This window comes from Balaenoptera ricei, chromosome 13 (genome assembly GCF_028023285.1).
Source record: "Balaenoptera ricei isolate mBalRic1 chromosome 13, mBalRic1.hap2, whole genome shotgun sequence".
Lineage (NCBI taxonomy): Eukaryota > Metazoa > Chordata > Mammalia > Artiodactyla > Balaenopteridae > Balaenoptera > Balaenoptera ricei.
Window position 1 is genome coordinate 81740564 of NC_082651.1, and position 16840 is coordinate 81757403.

At 46.4% G+C, this 16840-nt stretch overlaps 2 protein-coding genes across 3 annotated transcripts; both read left to right on the forward strand.

Moving 5' to 3' along the window:
- Positions 1 to 10465: 10465 nt before the first annotated feature.
- On the forward strand, positions 10466 to 11665 carry PRR30 (proline rich 30). The gene has a single exon (XM_059942616.1). The coding sequence runs from the start codon at positions 10466 to 10468 to the stop codon at positions 11663 to 11665; it is 1200 nt and encodes a 399-aa protein (XP_059798599.1).
- Positions 11666 to 12964: 1299 nt separating this feature from the next.
- PREB (prolactin regulatory element binding) lies at positions 12965 to 16822 on the forward strand. Of its 2 annotated transcripts, XM_059942972.1 has the most exons (9): positions 12965 to 13339; positions 13890 to 14082; positions 14273 to 14490; positions 14680 to 14760; positions 14860 to 14984; positions 15184 to 15357; positions 15491 to 15563; positions 15757 to 15916; positions 16090 to 16822. In XM_059942972.1, the coding sequence occupies exons 1-9, from the start codon at positions 13205 to 13207 to the stop codon at positions 16182 to 16184; spliced, it is 1254 nt and encodes a 417-aa protein (XP_059798955.1). In that variant the 5' UTR covers positions 12965 to 13204; the 3' UTR covers positions 16185 to 16822. The 2 variants fall into 2 exon arrangements, with proteins under 2 accessions (XP_059798955.1, XP_059798956.1); XM_059942973.1 differs by lacking the exon at positions 15757 to 15916 and having other exon boundaries at positions 16090 to 16143.
- Positions 16823 to 16840: the final 18 nt, after the last annotated feature.

The window sequence follows — 16840 nt, forward strand, 5'->3', positions numbered from 1 at the left end:
GGATACTGTTTGAGGTCCATTTGAAAAAAGAAGTACTTGGTAAGCTCAGGATCCATCTGAGTGACCATGGGGCCAGTGGGAGGGGACAAGAAGAGCAGGCTTCTCCTTGTCCTTTTGGAACAGTCACTCATACTTCTCGTTTCTCCTAGTGCCTCAAGTGCTATAGGAATGCCCTGGAAGTGTCACTACTTCCAGCCCCAGATGGAAGCCCCCTTTTATTATTTTTCAATCTCCATTATGTCTCTAGATATTTTCCCCTTTTTTGTTCTGTATTTTATTTGCACCCACCTGTTTTTTTGTCCTTGATCAGTGTTGCCAGAAATATGCCTAGATTATCAGCCTTTGTTTTTTTTTAATATTCTGCGTCTTTAAAAATTATTTATTTATTAAAAATTGTGATAAAAATGTACCATTTTAAAGTATACAGTTCAGTGGCATTAAGTATATTCACACTGTTGTGCAAACATCACTGCCATCCATCCACAGAACATTTTTCATATTGCAAAACCGAAATTCCATACTTGTTAAACAATATCTCCCTATTTCCCTTACCCCAGCACCCCTGAACTTTCTGTCTCTAAGAATTTGGCTATTCTAAGTACCTCATATGAGTAGAATAATACAGTATTTGTCATTTTTGTGAAACAATATTCCATTGTATGTATTTATCACATTTGGTTTATCCATTCATCAGTCGATTGGTTATTTGGGTAATTTCCACCTTTGGGCTACCGTGAATAATGCTGCTATGAACATTAGTTGTACAAATATCTCTCTGAGGTCCTGCTTTTGATTTTTTCGGGTATATACCCAGAAGTGAATTTGCTGGATCATACGATAATTCTATTTTTAATTTTTCAAGGAACTGCCATACTGTTTTTCATAGTAACTACACCACTTCACATTACGACCAGCAGTGCACAAGAGTTCCAATTTCTCCACATCCTCTGCAACACTTATCGTTTTCTGTCTTGTTTTTGTTTTATAATTGCCATCCTAATGAGTGTGAATCCCTATTCTTTTAAAGTCTCCATTTCACTCATTTTTAGCCTTATCATTTTTATTTTCTTCCTTCTCATTTCTTCAATTTTGCCCTAATGTTCATTTTCCAACTTCTGGAGAAGAAAGCTGGGTTGTGTGATTTGCTAAATGATAAGAGGAACAGCAGAACAAGAAGACTTAATCATTATAAACATATTTTTGCACCTAATAACACAGCCTCAAAAATCCATCAACCAACAACTAACAGAAATGCGAGAAGAAATATATAAATCAACAATTAATAGTTGATTTTAACACACCTCTTTCAGAAACTGATAGATTAAACAGAGATACATAAGCAGAGATACTGAATTATAATTAATAAACTCAAATATTAGATACATACAAAAATAGAAGACGAACAGTGGACATCCCTGGAGAGAGTAAAAATAGGAAGAGTGTCAAGGCCAACTTTTAAATTTTACTATGTATACGTATGTATTGTTAGAATTTTGTATAATGGAATTTATTTGTGCATTATTTGTAGACTTCAAAGAACAAGAAGAGTTAAAAGGCAAAAAAGCAATAGTGGTTCAACTGGCTGGCTCACATTTTTCCACCACAACACTGTCAAAACCTTGATGAAATCAATATACATGGGGATTATTATAATTCCTTTGAAAACTCATTTACAAAGTAGGAAATAAGAGTAATGTGGGAAATTTTATGTGGTAAGTACTTAAGGACTATATTTAGATACAAACAAGCACTTGAGGATAAGGCAAATTGCACTGCTGAACTGCAAAAGCAACTCACAGTTGGTCAGAACACAGGTGTGCACATTTCAATTCCCATCTAGCAAGTCTCCATAGTAGCTAGTTTGAGAGAATGTGTCCATCAACTTTGGAAGAGTAAGAAAAGAAGAGTCACAGAGACAAATCTGATAATACTCATCCCAGCATTGGTCAGAAAAGATAGAGCTTTGCCCAACAGACTTTGAGTATTTCTATTGAGATGCATGAAACTAACCTCTTAGCTTCGTGCTACCAGGCAATCAATTTATTAGTTTGCCCAACTTTCCTTGTTCTGAAACCATGCATCAAGCATTTCTGACCCCCAGGCAGTTCTGTCTATATGATTTGAGAATATTGGTGATGTTGAAAGCAGTAAGTCAATCTCTGCAACTATGATTTCTCATGGTAAATCAATTTTGTGGATTCTGATTACATTTTGACTCCCCAAATAGACTATAGAGAGAGAATATGCTAATTATTTCCTGTCCATGTGAGCTATTTATTTTTAAAAATTTATTTTTATTTATATATATATATATTTAAATATTTATTTATTTGGCTGCATCGGGTCTTAGTTGCTGCACGCAGGCTTTTTGTTGCAGTGCGCAGGCTTCTCTCTAGTCGTGGCGTGCAGACTCTCTAGCTGTGGTGCACGGGCTCTCTAGTTGCAGTGCGTGGGCTCAGTAGTTGTGGTGCACGGTCTTAGTTGCCCTGCGGCATGTGGGATCTTAGTTCCCCGACCAGGGATGGAACCCAAGTCCCCTGCATTGGAAGGCGGATTCTTAACCACTGGACCACCAGGGAAGTCCCTAGGGTAAATTTATAAATCGGCATTCTGGCACTTACCTCAGGCTGTGTGTTTTAGTTGGCATGGTCAAGAGCACACTTCTTATCCTAGAAAGTGAAAGGTTAGATATAACTGCCTTCCCTGATGACACGATATATGTGCCACTTCCGGACGGCTGTATGTTCTCTACAAGTTGTTTTACTTGAACCCACTCTGGCCATTGTGATCATCCATTTCCTTTCTAAGAGCTTATATACATTCTGTCAATAATGCAGTTTAAAATTTTCCTGGCAAGGGCTTCCCTGGTGGCGCAGTGGTTGAGAATATGCCTGCCAATGCAGGGGACACGGGTTCGAGCCCTGGTCTGGGAAGATCCCACATGCCGCGGAGCTACTAGGCCCGTGAGCCACAATTACTGAGCCTGCGCGTCTGGAGCCTGTGCTCCGCAACAAGAGAGGCCGCGACAGTGAGAGGCCCGCGCACCACGATGAAGAGTGGCCCCCGCTTGCCGCAACTAGAGAAAGCCCTCGCACAGAAATGAAGACCCAACACAGCCATAAATAAATAAAAAAAAAAAAAAAAAAAAATTTTCCTGGCAAGCAACTAGAAACTGACTGATTTGAGATTCTAGAATTTATTGTTTCTCCCTTTTTGAATATTTACCTATCTCTGTTTTCTGACACCTCTCTCATAATCATGATTTCTCCAAGAATACTCAGGTAGTTCTGTAAGCAGCCCCTTCCTTCCACTTCCTACCATGCAATAATGTAGGGCCCAAACAGAAAAGAAAGGAAATGAAAAAGCAAAGTGCAAAGGTCAAATTCTCTTAGATAACTATCAATTTACTCATTCATTCATCCTCTCAACAAACATTGGTGGATTTCTGGAAAGTGCATGCTATAGAGCATTTGAAAGAAATAGAACACAGTGTTCTTGCCCACCGTTGGAGTAGTGGGGAGTGGTTAAAGTGTGTGTTAGATAACGTCTACAATAGGAAACAACTAGCAAACAAGAAAACAACTGCATTACAATACCATGTTTCCAACTTGGATGCCAAATGCTTAGAGTATTTCCATTTGCTTGGTCAGTAGAGTTTTACTAAGCATATAGTAATTAACACAAAATAAGGGAGAGAGTGGTTAGTGTAAACTGAAGTTACTATAGAAATTTTTTGTTAGAACAGTAATCTTCAAACTGGGGTCCTCATACCCTAGGGAAACATGAATCTTTTCCAAGAGGACTCAAGTTCTAGGGTTTAGTTTTGGTTTATCTAGGACTGTTTTGGTTTTAGCACTGAAAGTCTGGCATCCCAGGAAGCCCTCAGTCCCTAAGGCTGGATCTCAGCCTCCATATTCGCTCCTTCCTAAAACTGATATGACTGAGGTTTTGCCTGGTTCTGCTCTCCTACCACCCACCTCTTCATAAGAACCCTTCTCTCACTTTATACTAACCGTACATCTTACTCAGTCCTAATTTTATTATGATGACTTGTCCTAGGGTGAAAAAAACTCCAGGGCACCAAAAAAAGGAGACAATTGGAAATATTGATATGGGCAAAGCCTCCTTTAATCTAGGCATCATAGATCATTGGAAAGGCATCTCATCTTTCACTTATATACTGTGACGGTTAATTTTATGTGTCAACTAGGCCAAGGGGTGCCCCGATATTTGGTTAAACATTATTCTGGGTGTGTCTGCGAGGGTTTTTCTAGATGAGATTACATCTGAATCAGTAGACTGAGCAAGCAGATTGCCCTCCCAAGGGTGGGCCTTGTCCAATTCATGGAAAGCCTGAATAGAACGAAAAGGTGGAGTAAGGGAGAATTTACTCTCTCTGCCTGTCTTCAAGTTGGAACATCAGTCTTCTCCTGCCTTTGGCCTCAGACTTAGACTGCAACTTACACCATTGGCTCTCCTGGTCTCTAGCTTGCTGACCGTGAACTTCTCAAACTTCTCTGCGTCCCTCCTTGCATGAGCCAATTCCTTACAGTAAATTTCTCTTTATATAGATACATAGATAGCTAGATACAGATATAGATATATGCTATATAAATATACACAACTGCATACCAACAAAAGTAGATAACTTAGATGAAACAATTTCTTAGAAAGATACTAATAGGATATATCTCAGATAGATAGATAGACACAGACATAGACATAGATACACAGACACTGATATATCCCATTGGTTTTGTTTCTCTGAAGAACCCAGACTAATACATATATATTTCTGTTAAGGGTATATCCTGGCATTGGAAACAAGGTATTTTGTCCCTCTCTGGGGTAGTCTGAATTCAGATTTACGGTGGAATGTAGAAGAGGTGGTATTAGAAATTTTTATTTAATGACCTTGACTCTTCATCCCTTGGTAACTCTCTAAGGAAGACTTGCTTCTGAGAAGGAAAGAGTCCTGAGAACCTCACTGAAGACCACAGGGCCTCCTTTCATCTAAGAACAAATTCCTGGAAAGTCTCATGCCTGGTCTATCAATCTATCTTAAATTTACAGTATCCAACAAGTAAGCAGAAAATCAATAAGGATATAGAAGATTTGAGCAACACAGTAAACTGAATAAACCTAATAGGCATCAAAGAACACTCAACAACAACAGAATATACATTATTCTGAAGTGTGCATGGAACATTCTCCAGAATAGAACATACATTAGTGCATAAAACAAGCCTCTGTAGATTTAAAAAGATAAAATCCTACAAAGTATGTTCTCCAACCACAGTGGAATTAAGTTAGACATCAATAATAGAATAAATCTAGGAAATTCACAAATATGTAGAAATTAAACAACATATTTCTAAATAATCAGTAAGTCAAAGAAGAAATTGCAAGGAAAAGTAGAAAATACTTTGAGATTAATGAAAATAAAAAACAACATACCAAAACTTATGGGATGCAGCTAAAGCAGTGGGAAAGAGGGAGAATTTATAGCTGTAAATGTCTATATTTAAAAAGAAGAAAAATCTCAAACCAATGCCCTAATCACCTTAGGAAACCAGAAAGGAAAGAAAAAACTAAACTCAAAACATGCAGAAGGAAAGAAATAGTGAGGATTAGAGGAAAAACAAATGAAATAGAGACAGAAAAACAATGGAGAAAATGAAAAAGAGTTTTGGTTTTTTAAAAAGATCAACAAAATTGGCAAAACTTCATCTAGGCTGACGAAGAATAAAAGAGAGAGGACTCAAATTACTAAAACAATAAATGAAAAATGAGACATCACTACTGACCATAAATAAAGAAAAAAGGATTAAAGGGGAACATTATGAACAACTATATGTCAACAAAAATAGACAACTTAGGGGATTTCCCTGATGGTCCAGTGGTTAGGACTCTGCACTTCCGCTGCAGGGAGCACAGGTTCAATCCCTGGTCGGAGAGCTAAGATCCCGCATACCACGTGGTGCGGTCAATAAATAAATAGATAAGTAAATAAATAAATAATTTTTAAAATATAGATAACTTAGATGAACAATTTCCTATAAAGACACAAACTACCAAAATGGACTCAAGAAGATGTAGATAATCCGAAAAGAAATACAACAAGAGATTGAGTTAGTAATATAAAAACTTCCCACAAAGAAAAGCCCAGACCCAGACAGCTTCCCTGGTGAATTCTACTAAACACTGAAATAAGAATAAATACCAATCCTTCACAAATTGTTCCAATGAATAGACTAGGAGGGAACACTTCCCAACTCATTCTATGATGCCAGTTTTATTGTGATACTAAAACCAGTCAAGGACATCACAAGAAAACTACAGACAAATATCCCTTACAAATATAGACACAAAATTCCTCAACAAAATTACATGGGAAATTAAGGTTGCTAATCAGCTGACTTTAAAATAGATTATCCAGCTGGGTCCAATGTAATCACACAGGTACTTAAAAATTGAAAAGGGAGGCAGAAGAGTTCAGAGTCAGAAGAATGGTCATGGAGATACAATGGTGCTGGCTTTGAAGACTGAGGAGAGGGACCACGAACCAAGGAATTTGGCCAACCTCTAGAAGCTGGAAGAGGCAAGAAAATGGATTCCCCCTTAGAGCCTCCACAAAAGAACACAGCCCTGCCAACATCTTGATTTTAGCCCAGTTAGACCCATGTTGGACTTCTAATCTACAGAACTGTAAGATAATATATTTGCGTTGTTTTAAGCCACTAAGTATGAGGTAATATGTTACAGGAGCAATAGGAAACTAAAACAATGGTCAACAGATTTTTGACAAGGATGCCAAGACAATTCAGTGGGGAAAGAATAGTCTTTTCTGCAAACGGTGTTGGGACAATTGGATATTTGCATGCAAAAGAATGAAGTTGGGCCCCTACCTCATACTACGTAGAAAAATTAACTCAAAATGGATCATAGACCTAAATTTAACAAGTAAAAATACAAAAGTCTCAGAAGAAAACAACAAATCTGTGTGACCTTGGGTTAGGCAATGTCTTAGATAAGATACCAAAAGCAAACAAGAAAAGAAAAAAATAGAAAAATTGGACTTAATTTAAAAGCTTTTGTGCATCAGAGGAGACAATCAAGAAACTAAAAAGATAACCCAGAGAATGGGAGAAAATATTTGCAAACCATATATCTGATAAGGGACGTGTATCTAGAATATATAAGAACTCTTATAATTCAACAATAAGAACACACAAAACAACCTGATTAAAAGATGGGCCAAAGATTTGAATAGGTATTTCTCCAAACAAGATAAACAAATAGCCAATAAGCACATGAAAAGATGCTCACCATCATTAGTCATTAGGAAAATGTAAATCAGAATCCCAATATTATACTACTTCACACCCACTAGGATTGCTCAAATCAAAAAGACAGACAATAACATGTGTTGGTGAGGATAGGAAAACTTGGAACGCTTGTACCTTGCTGGTGGGACTGAAAAATGGTAAATTAATTTGGACGACAGTTTGGCAGTTTCTCAAAATGTTAAATATAGACTTATTATGTGATTCAGCAATTCTACTTATAGGTATCTACTCAAGAGAAATGAAAACATACGTCCATACAAAACTTGTACAAGAATGGTCATAGCAGCATTGTTCATAATTGCCAAAAAAGTAAAAACAACAAAACTGAATGGGAAAATCTACAAACAACAAATGCTAGAGAGGGTGTGAAGAAAAGGGAACCCTCTTGCACTGTTGGTGGGAATATAAATTGATACAGCGACTATGGAGAACAGTATGGAGGTTCCTTAAAAAACTAAAAATAGAATTACCATATGACCCAGCAATCCCACTACTGGGCATATACCCAGAGAAAACCATAATTCAAAAAGAGTCATGTACCACAATGTTCATTGCAGCTCTATTTACAATAGCCAGGACATGGAAGCAACCTAAATGTCCATTGACAGATGAATGGATAAAGAAGATGTGGTACATATATACAATGGAATATTACTCAGCCATAAAAAGGAAAGAAATTGGGTCATTTGTAGAGACATGGATGGATCTAGAGACTCATACAGAGTGAAGTAAGTCAGAAAGAGAAAAACAAATATTGTATATTAACACATGTATGTGGAATCTAGAAAAATGGTACAGATGAACTGGTTTGCAAGGCAGAAATAGAGACACAGATGTAGAGAACAAACATATGGACACCAAGGGGGGAAAGCAGCAGGGGTGGTGGTGGTGGTGGGATGAATTGGGAGATTGGGATTGACATACATACACTAATATGTATAAAATGGATAACTAATAAGAACCTGCTGTATAAAAAATAAATAAAATAAAATTCAAATATTCAAAAAAAACTGAATGGGAAAACAAAATGTGGTATAACCATATAAAGGAATATTATTTGGCAATAAAAAGGAATAAAGTAACGATACATGCTACAACATGAAGGAACCTTGAAAGCATAACGTTAAGTGAAAGAAGTCAGACACAAAAGGTCACATATTGTATGATTCCACTCATATGAAATGTCTGAAATATGCAAATCCATAGAAACAGAAAGTAGATTTATAGTTTCCAGGGACTGGGGAGAGGGAGGAATGAGGAGTGACTATGGGTGTGAGATTTCTTTTGGGGGGATATAAAAATGTTCTACAATTAGATTGCATTGATGGTTGCACAACCCTGCGAGTATACTGGAAAAACAGTGAATCGCACACTTTAAATGGGTGAATGGTATGGTATGTGAATTACATCTCAACAAAGCGATTAAGAAAATAGATATTAAAACATATAAGCATATCCAAAGAGAGTAAAACTTAAACGTCCTCACCTCCCCCCCAAAATATAGATGTAAGTATATGAGGTGAAGGATGTGTTAATTAACAGTTAAGAGGATTCCTTTCACAATGTATCAAATCATCATTATGTACACTTTGAAGGTATTACAAATTTTAGTTGTGAATTATACCTCAGTAAAGCTAAAAAACTGTAGAACATAACTAATAAAAAAAAAAAGCAAACATATAAGCATTATCCCAAGGGGGGAAAAGGTGTGGAGCATGAACCACTGCTCAGAAATCAAAGAAAACAGGAAGTTGAAGGGAGGGTCCAGCCCAGATAGGCTGTACAGTTGGGGAGAAGCCTGGATGGAGGAGGTGGTGGGAACTGTAAAGTATATGGGCAGAGAGCAGAGGTGGGGGCTAGGCCCTGAAGGAGAGACTGAATGCCCCAAAGAATTTTGCTTGCTTCAGTTTTATCAAGGGCCAGCCTTTGGATGATCTCTGAGAGAAGGTTCTAGAGCCTTGAAGAGGAGAGTCTATGATGTCAGCCCCCGACCTCTGTGACATAGGCACTAGATGCCAGGGACAACGGCCCCAGGAAATGGGGCTCTCAGCTCCCAGCTCCTGAGGGCTGTTGGGACAAAGTGCCCACCTCCCAGAGGCTTTCACCAGCTAGCCCCACTGCTACTGCTGCTACTGAGCGTGAAAAGCCATCTCGGCTGGGGCCAGACTGAGCCAGAGGACATCAGCGTTACGGAAGACAGGGATTAGGGCAACCAGAGTGCCAGGAAACCAGGATGCTTGCAGAATCTCTGATTCAGGTTTAGGAGAACAAAAACCTGGTAACAGAAGACCTCCGCCTGGCTGAAGGAGGACCGAGAGCAAGGCTCAGACAGAACTCTTGGTCAGAGTGAGTTTTGGGTGACAGACGCTGGGGGCAGAAAGGGGCGTACCCACCATTTGTTGACTCTGTTCCTCTCTCTCCCAGGTCCCACACCACTGAAGTGCCTTGAGAAACACAGCCCAGAGGAACCCTCATCGGTAAGAGCTCACAGCACCAGAACACCCTCAATTCCTAGTCCCATCTCCGTCCCCATCTCCCAAGCCCCCTCCTCGAACTCCAACCTATCCATCCTACCGTCCTTCCCTACTCCTCTCCTCCTTAGCTCTTACCTTCTCTGGAGCTTTTTGCCAGCTCTTCTGACCCCAAAGTTGACATGGATTTAGGGCCTTGGTGAACCAGCTTGCATGGTACATAAGCCAGAGCCAGAAATGGACCCAGTCTCCCAATATCTTGGGCTCTGTTTCTTTCTCTACAGATCCTATGGGCTGTGTCTTCCTCCCTGGCCCACCCAGATAACTTCTGCTGTCGTTCAGCTCCCAAGAGTCAGTCCTGATTCTCCATCCCCTCCATCCCTCATCACTGGCCTACTGCAAAGAAGTGAGAAGGCAAGTTTAGAGCCAAGCTCCCGTCTGAACACCCAGAGAAGCTGGTGCTCCAGGGCTGGGTGTCTCCTTGGCTTGCCACCAACAGTCCTACCAACACCAGGCTGGAGCCACATTCTGTGCACAGAAGGCCTTGATTTCTCAGCCACTTCTGGCCCCAGAGATACTGGTCCTGCGTCTGCCAGGTCTCTAATCTCTGGGCTTGACGCTCCACTCTCCTCTGGATTCAAGGCAATGTTGACTCAAAACAAGGACCAAGTGCTGCTACAGAACGCAGCACCCCCTGGGCACCCTCCTCGGGGCCCCTCACAAATTGTGGACTCCCTTCCCTGCAACCTACGACCTCAACCTCCCCAACAATCACTCCGTCACACCCACCCACCTTGCTCTCCTCCCCCATGGTCCCACTCTGCAGGCTCCCATTTCTACTCTTCTGACTCAAATTCGGACTTTGTCCTACATCCCTACTCTTCTTCTCTCCCAAGTTCCCCTTCTTTCTTTCATCAGAATTGCCTCTCTTTCTCCCCACCACATTCTTCCTCGCCCTCCCACTGGCTATACCCATCTCCTACTCTCACTCACTCCTCTTCTCCCTCTCAGCCACAGAACTCCTCTCTCCTGGGCTCACGTTGCCAGTCTCCTTCCCACCCCGAAGACCTACCTAGGTCCACTCTCACCTCCCCAAGCCCCAGTCTACCTTCTCGTGGGGTTCACTCTAACAGCCAGACATGCCACTCGCATCAGTACAGGAACACCGGGTCCCCTGGGGGGGAGGGGGGATGCGTGGCAAGCGAGAGGGACCCTGCAGAGTTCAGGGACCCAGGAGCCCTGGCCCAGGCCCTGGTTGTTCATCTGGGGCACCGCCGTATCGCCCACGACCTGCGGCTACTGCTTCTGCAGCGCCTGTGGCAAGGCAGAACCGGCAAGGCCCCGGTTGTGGAGTATCCTGTCTGTCTGGTGTGTCTCCGGCCCCGCAGCCCCTCTTGCCCTATCCCCAGGTACAGGACTGGACCCAGGCTACTTGCTTTCCCCCAACTACTGCCCTGTGCGCAGGGCCGGGAATCCGGACCACTGCGCATCGGCATTGGCTTTGGCCTCCGCCTGCCTCGGGGCCAGGCCAGGGCCTTGCATCTGTTGGCAGAAAGAAGGCCGGAGGAAGTAGGGCCTCGGGGAGAGGCTGCTCAGGCCCGTGGATGTCAAGCCCAGGCATCTCAAGCCCCAGCAGCTCAGGCCCAGGCAGATCTAGGCCCAGGCACCCCCTCCCAGAACGGGAGCTTCAGGTCTGTAGGCCCTCAATCACCAAACTCGATGTGCTGTTCAGGGTCTCAGACTCAGGCACCAAAACAGGCCACTGTCTCCCTGAAGCCCAGACCTTCCTCTGCCTCAAAGAGGCCTGCCTCTCCAGAGCCCATTCCCCGAAAGTCACCACTCTAGTGCCAGAGCCACGGAGGCTCCCTGGAGCACCTCCTCTGAACCCCCCCATCCCTGCCCGGCCCCAGATCTCAGGGAGCTCCCGAGACACTCTGAAGGGCTGGCTGGCTGGAGGTCAGGTGTGTTCTCCAGCCCTGAACCCTGGGAGCCCCTTGTGGAGTCTGCTTTCTCCTGGCTGAAGAGGACCAAGGGCACCCGAGGCCCCACTCAGCCTTCAGTGTATCCAATAAAGCCTGACCCTGCAAAACTTGTGTTTGTGTCTTGCTGAGCAGATCCTGTGGGTGGCTGTACCTTCAGGGTGACCAGAACCCAACAAGGGGTGGAGGAGAGTCAAAGGAAACAGAATGACCAAGGAGAGTGAGTGCCATATACCTGAGGAGGGCAAGGGACCCATAAGCCCTGAGCACCTGAGATGTGCAGAGGGCTCTGCCAGGCCCTCCACCCATTTAATTCGATTTGTTGGGACAGATAATGGCATCCCCAGAGATAAAGCCACTGGGCCCCTTCCTCTGGCTGCACCTTAGATTAAAAGGACTCATGCTGATGAGGCCAGGGGAGCAGCAGGAGGTGCCTCCTTGCAGGGAAGGGCAAGCCTAGCGTTCACTGCAGAGAAACACGGGGTCCTCACGTTGGAGATCAGAAATCCAAGGGCCCCCTCAGGAGGGTGGGCTGCGAGGCAGACACCTGCCCTACCTGGGGGCTGAGCTGCCTACCTCTGAGAGTATCAGAGGGGAGCTGTCCCCACCCACAAAAGGTGCAGGAGCGGGTGTGGAGCCTCGAGAATGGCCAATTCCCACCTCTGCCAACTACGGAGTCTAGGTGTTAACCGTGAAGTTAAATAGTGGTTTCCTCATACTAGGAAGCCGTGGAATTGGGATTTGAAGCCAGGTTTGTTTTCAAGTCCACGCTGCGTCCATTAAGAAGCAAGAGAGAGAGAGGTCACTTTCCGGAGTGTGACCTTGGATAAATCACTTCGTCTCTGGGGTAAACGTAAAGGCTGAGCTTGACGAGTCTGCGTATCACTCCTGAAGTGTGGACAGTCCTAATCCACGGATTTCTTTATTAAAGCCTTATTAACCCTCCTTAACCTTCATTAGCACACCCCGTCCCCGCCGTCCCCACCCCCGCTCCTGCAGAACAAGACATTTTCTTGAAGCTGGTGCGCGCCCCCAACGCCCCGCAAAAAGATGGCGGAGTCTGCCGTCACAAGCGGGCGGAGAACGGCATCCTGGAGCTGGGGCTCCGCCTGCCCGCGGCCGGCTAGTGCTGACGCGTATTGGCGGCTCTGCCCCTGCGCGAGGAGTGCAGGCTCGGTGCGCCTGCGCCTTGCGCGTCTGTGAGACCGGGTTAGGCGGCCAGCGGCAGTGATAGGGAGCCTTGTGTGTAGTTAGAGTTTCGGCAACCCGGCGGCTGTGAGAGGGGTCTGGAGTCCTCCCGGCGGCGACCGGACCAAGGTCAACAGCGACCGGAGCAGCAGTCGAAGGCCGGGCGCGGCATGTCCCCGGTGCCTCGGCGCAGACAGTGAAGCGCGGGGCGAGCGGGATGGGTCGGCGCCGGGCGCCAGAGCTGTACCGGGCCCCGTTCCCGTTGTACGCGCTTCAGGTCGACCCCAGCGCTGGGCTGCTCATCGCTGCGGGCGGAGGAGGCGCCGCCAAGACCGGCATAAAGAACGGCGTGGTGAGTACAGTGCCACTGGGCCGGGTCGCGCCACGGGCTGAGGGCGATTCTGGGAGGGTCTGGGGACCGGCCGCACCCCTGCTTCGGACCCGGCCCCTCCCGGGTGGGAACCCCGGCATGCCGGGCGTCCCGGCGCGAATTTCAATCGAGAACTCACTCACCGGTCAATTGAGACGCTCCTAAGGTAAAGTGAAAACTGCACACGGCGCTACCTAGGCAGGAACGCTTCAGTTCGACCTCAGGATTAGCACCAGCAGTCTTATCCTGGCTTTTTCCAGGGAGGCCACATAGACTTGTCTGCCTGCCTAATAGGAGCGGCGAGTGAAATATAATCTAGGTTTCTTTACTCCTCTGAGCGTCATCATATTGTTCTGCAAACTAGAGGCTTGTTTGCTGTTACAGGTTCGTGAGGCTCAAAAAAGAAAAAAGGTTGCAAAAAGTCTTTTAAACTAGAAAGTGTAGTTAGCAAAGGGGTTGGGCATCAGACTATAGGATGTTAGTTTGCCCTTGAGGTGCTCTCTGGACCTCATCCTGGTTCCCTCTCCCACAGCACTTTCTGCAACTGGAGCAGATTAATGGGCGCCTTAGCGCCTCCTTACTACACTCCCATGACACAGAGACACGGGCCACCATGAACTTGGCGCTGGCTGGTAACATCCTTGCTGCGGGGCAGGATGCCCACTGTCAGCTCCTGCGCTTCCAGACCCATCAGCAGAAGAGCAAAAACAAGGCAGAGAAGGCAGGTGAGAGCCCCCTCTCTAGCTTTGGGAAGAGGGTTAAATAAGTAAGATCTCTCTCATCTTGGTCTCTGACGAAGTGGGGCTGGAAGTGGGATTATGGTAGCAGGCGAGAAGCTCGATGTTCACCACTAGAGAGGGGGCCAGTACTACTTACTTTAGAAACCTGGAACCTGGCAGGCTGTTTGTGTTGCAGGTTTCAAGGAGCAGGGGCCTCGACAAAGGAAAAGGGCTGCCCCAGCAGAGAAGTCTGGAGCTGAAACCCACCAGGAGGAGGTAGAATTCAGCGTAGAGAATCTGCAGGCGGTGCAGACAGACTTCGGCCCTGATCCACTGCAGAAAGTTGTATGCTTCAACCATGATAATACCCTGCTTGCCACTGGAGGGACGGATGGCTACGTTCGTGTCTGGAAGGTGTGGTTTGGGGAGGTTAGAGAATGAGTGTCAGTAGCAGCAAGGCCAGAATTGTGAGAAACTGAACATGGGTTTTGGGGAACTTGGGAGTGAAGCCTGCACTGAGCGGCCATTAGTAGAGAAGAGGGGTGAGTATCATTGCGCTCTTGCCGGGTACCTAGGCTAACTATGGTGGTGGTTTGGCTGCAGGTACCCACCTTGGAGAAGGTTCTGGAGTTCAGAGCCCACGAAGGGGAGATTGAGGACCTGGCTTTGGGGCCTGATGGCAAGGTGAGGAGTTGAGAGGGTGGAGAAAGTAGGTGATTATGCTGTTTGTCCAGTAAGTGGATGCCCTAACTGTCCATCCTTGGAATCTTGATTCCTGACTAGTTGGTAACTGTGGGCTGGGACCTTAAGGCCTCCGTGTGGCAGAAGGATCAGCTGGTGACACAGCTGCACTGGCAAGAGAACGGACCCACCTTTTCTAACACGCCTTACCGCTACCAGGCCTGCAGGTGTGAGGACCCCGGAGGGTGGCTGAAAGAGGCACAGCCCAGATGGGGTGGGCAGTGGGAGGAGACTGGGGGGAAGCTGGGGAGGATCGGAGCCCTGTCGGGTGTCACCCTAGGCCTGACCAGGGTGCAGGAGGGCACACACCTCTGAGGAGGGTTGGGCAGGCCCCAGGAGCCGAACAGCTTCTCGCCCGGCCCCCAGGTTTGGGCAGGTTCCAGACCAGCCTGCTGGGCTGCGACTCTTCACGGTGCAGATACCCCACAAGCGTCTGCGCCAGCCCCCGCCCTGCTACCTCACAGCCTGGGATGGCTCCACGTTCTTGCCCCTTCGGACCAAGTCCTGTGGCCATGAAGTCATCTCGTGCCTTAGTGTCAGGTGTGAGACAGTGGTGGCTTGGCTGGGTTTGGGGGGACCAGGGGGAGCTCAGGGAGACGTGCTGCCTGAGTCCCTGAGGACTGTTGTTGCTGCACAGACTCCAGGACAGCGAGCATTTTATTGTTTGTTGCAGTGAATCGGGCACCTTCCTAGGCCTGGGCACGGTCACTGGCTCTGTTGCCATCTACATAGCTTTCTCTCTCCAGGTAATGGGTGGAGGTGGGCACAGCCCTGAGGGCTCTTTGGGGTGGGGATTCTAGGCCTGCTTCTGCACTGAGTGTGCAGGAAGGAGTCTGGCCCAGCCCGTAGCGGGAAAGCCTTCTGGGGGCAGAGGCCGTGTTTTCCAGAAGGAATGTTCCCAATTGGGCCTCCCCTCACTAGTTTTCCTCCTGTCCCCAGCGCCTGTACTACGTGAAGGAGGCCCATGGCATCGTGGTGACGGATGTGGCCTTTCTACCTGAGAAGGGTCGTGGTCCAGAGCTCCTTGGGTCCCAGGAAACTGCTCTGTTTTCTGTGGCTGTTGATAGCCGTTGCCAGCTACACCTGCTGCCCTCACGACGTGAGTCATTGGGGTGGGTGGGGTGGGGGAACCACCCCAGCTTTCGCTGTAGCGAAAACTTGCCTCCTGGAGAAGGGGATGCTTATCTGTAGCCATCTACCCCCTTCTTGAATGGTTCTGTTCTCTGGGCTGTGATGCTTTGCCTCCTGACTTCTTCCCTTCCCCCCTTGCAGGGAGTGTTCCTGTATGGCTGCTGCTGCTGCTGTGTGTCGGGCTTATCGTTATGACCATCCTGCTGCTCCAGAGGGCCTTTCCAGCTTTTCTCTAGCCTCCCTGCTCCCAGGGAGCCAGGGGCCTGGGCACTGCCACCTTCCAGACCAGTGTGGAGGCCTGGAGCCCACTGCTCGCGCCACCTGGGTCCACAGCTGAGGTTGCCTCTGCTCTGATGAGACTAACGGGCAGTGCCTGCCCTTTCCAGTTAAAGCTTGGCTGTGGCCCTGTGCGACACTGAGTCCTGGGAACCTTGCATTCGTCATCTGTGGATCCGCCCAGAACAGTGGTGTCTGAAGGCCAGGCCACACCACCTGTCTCCTTCCCTCTGCCTACCAGAGGCTCCAGAGTTGAGCTTGTCCTTTCTCCAGAAATATGTGAAGATGCCCAAGAACCTGGAGGCAGTGCTGTCCTTCCTGCAGAAACAGTCGTTTTCTTCTCCCCTCACAGCCTCGTGGCCAGTTGCTCTTCGCATTTGCTGGGGCAAGCACTGGCCTGGGACTTGGTATTAGGGAAGGAAGGGGCAAAAGGAAGGACCAGGCAGTAATCTTTGGGTTCAGCTGGGTAGCTCCAAGCCAGCCAGGCTAAATATGCAGTAAATTCCTGGACAGTCTACCCTAGCCTTGAGAAAAGGGAAAATGAACTTCAGCGCGTTAGGCAGGAAAAGTTGATATTTAATAAACAAGTGAAGACTGACCTGAGGCTCCAGATGGT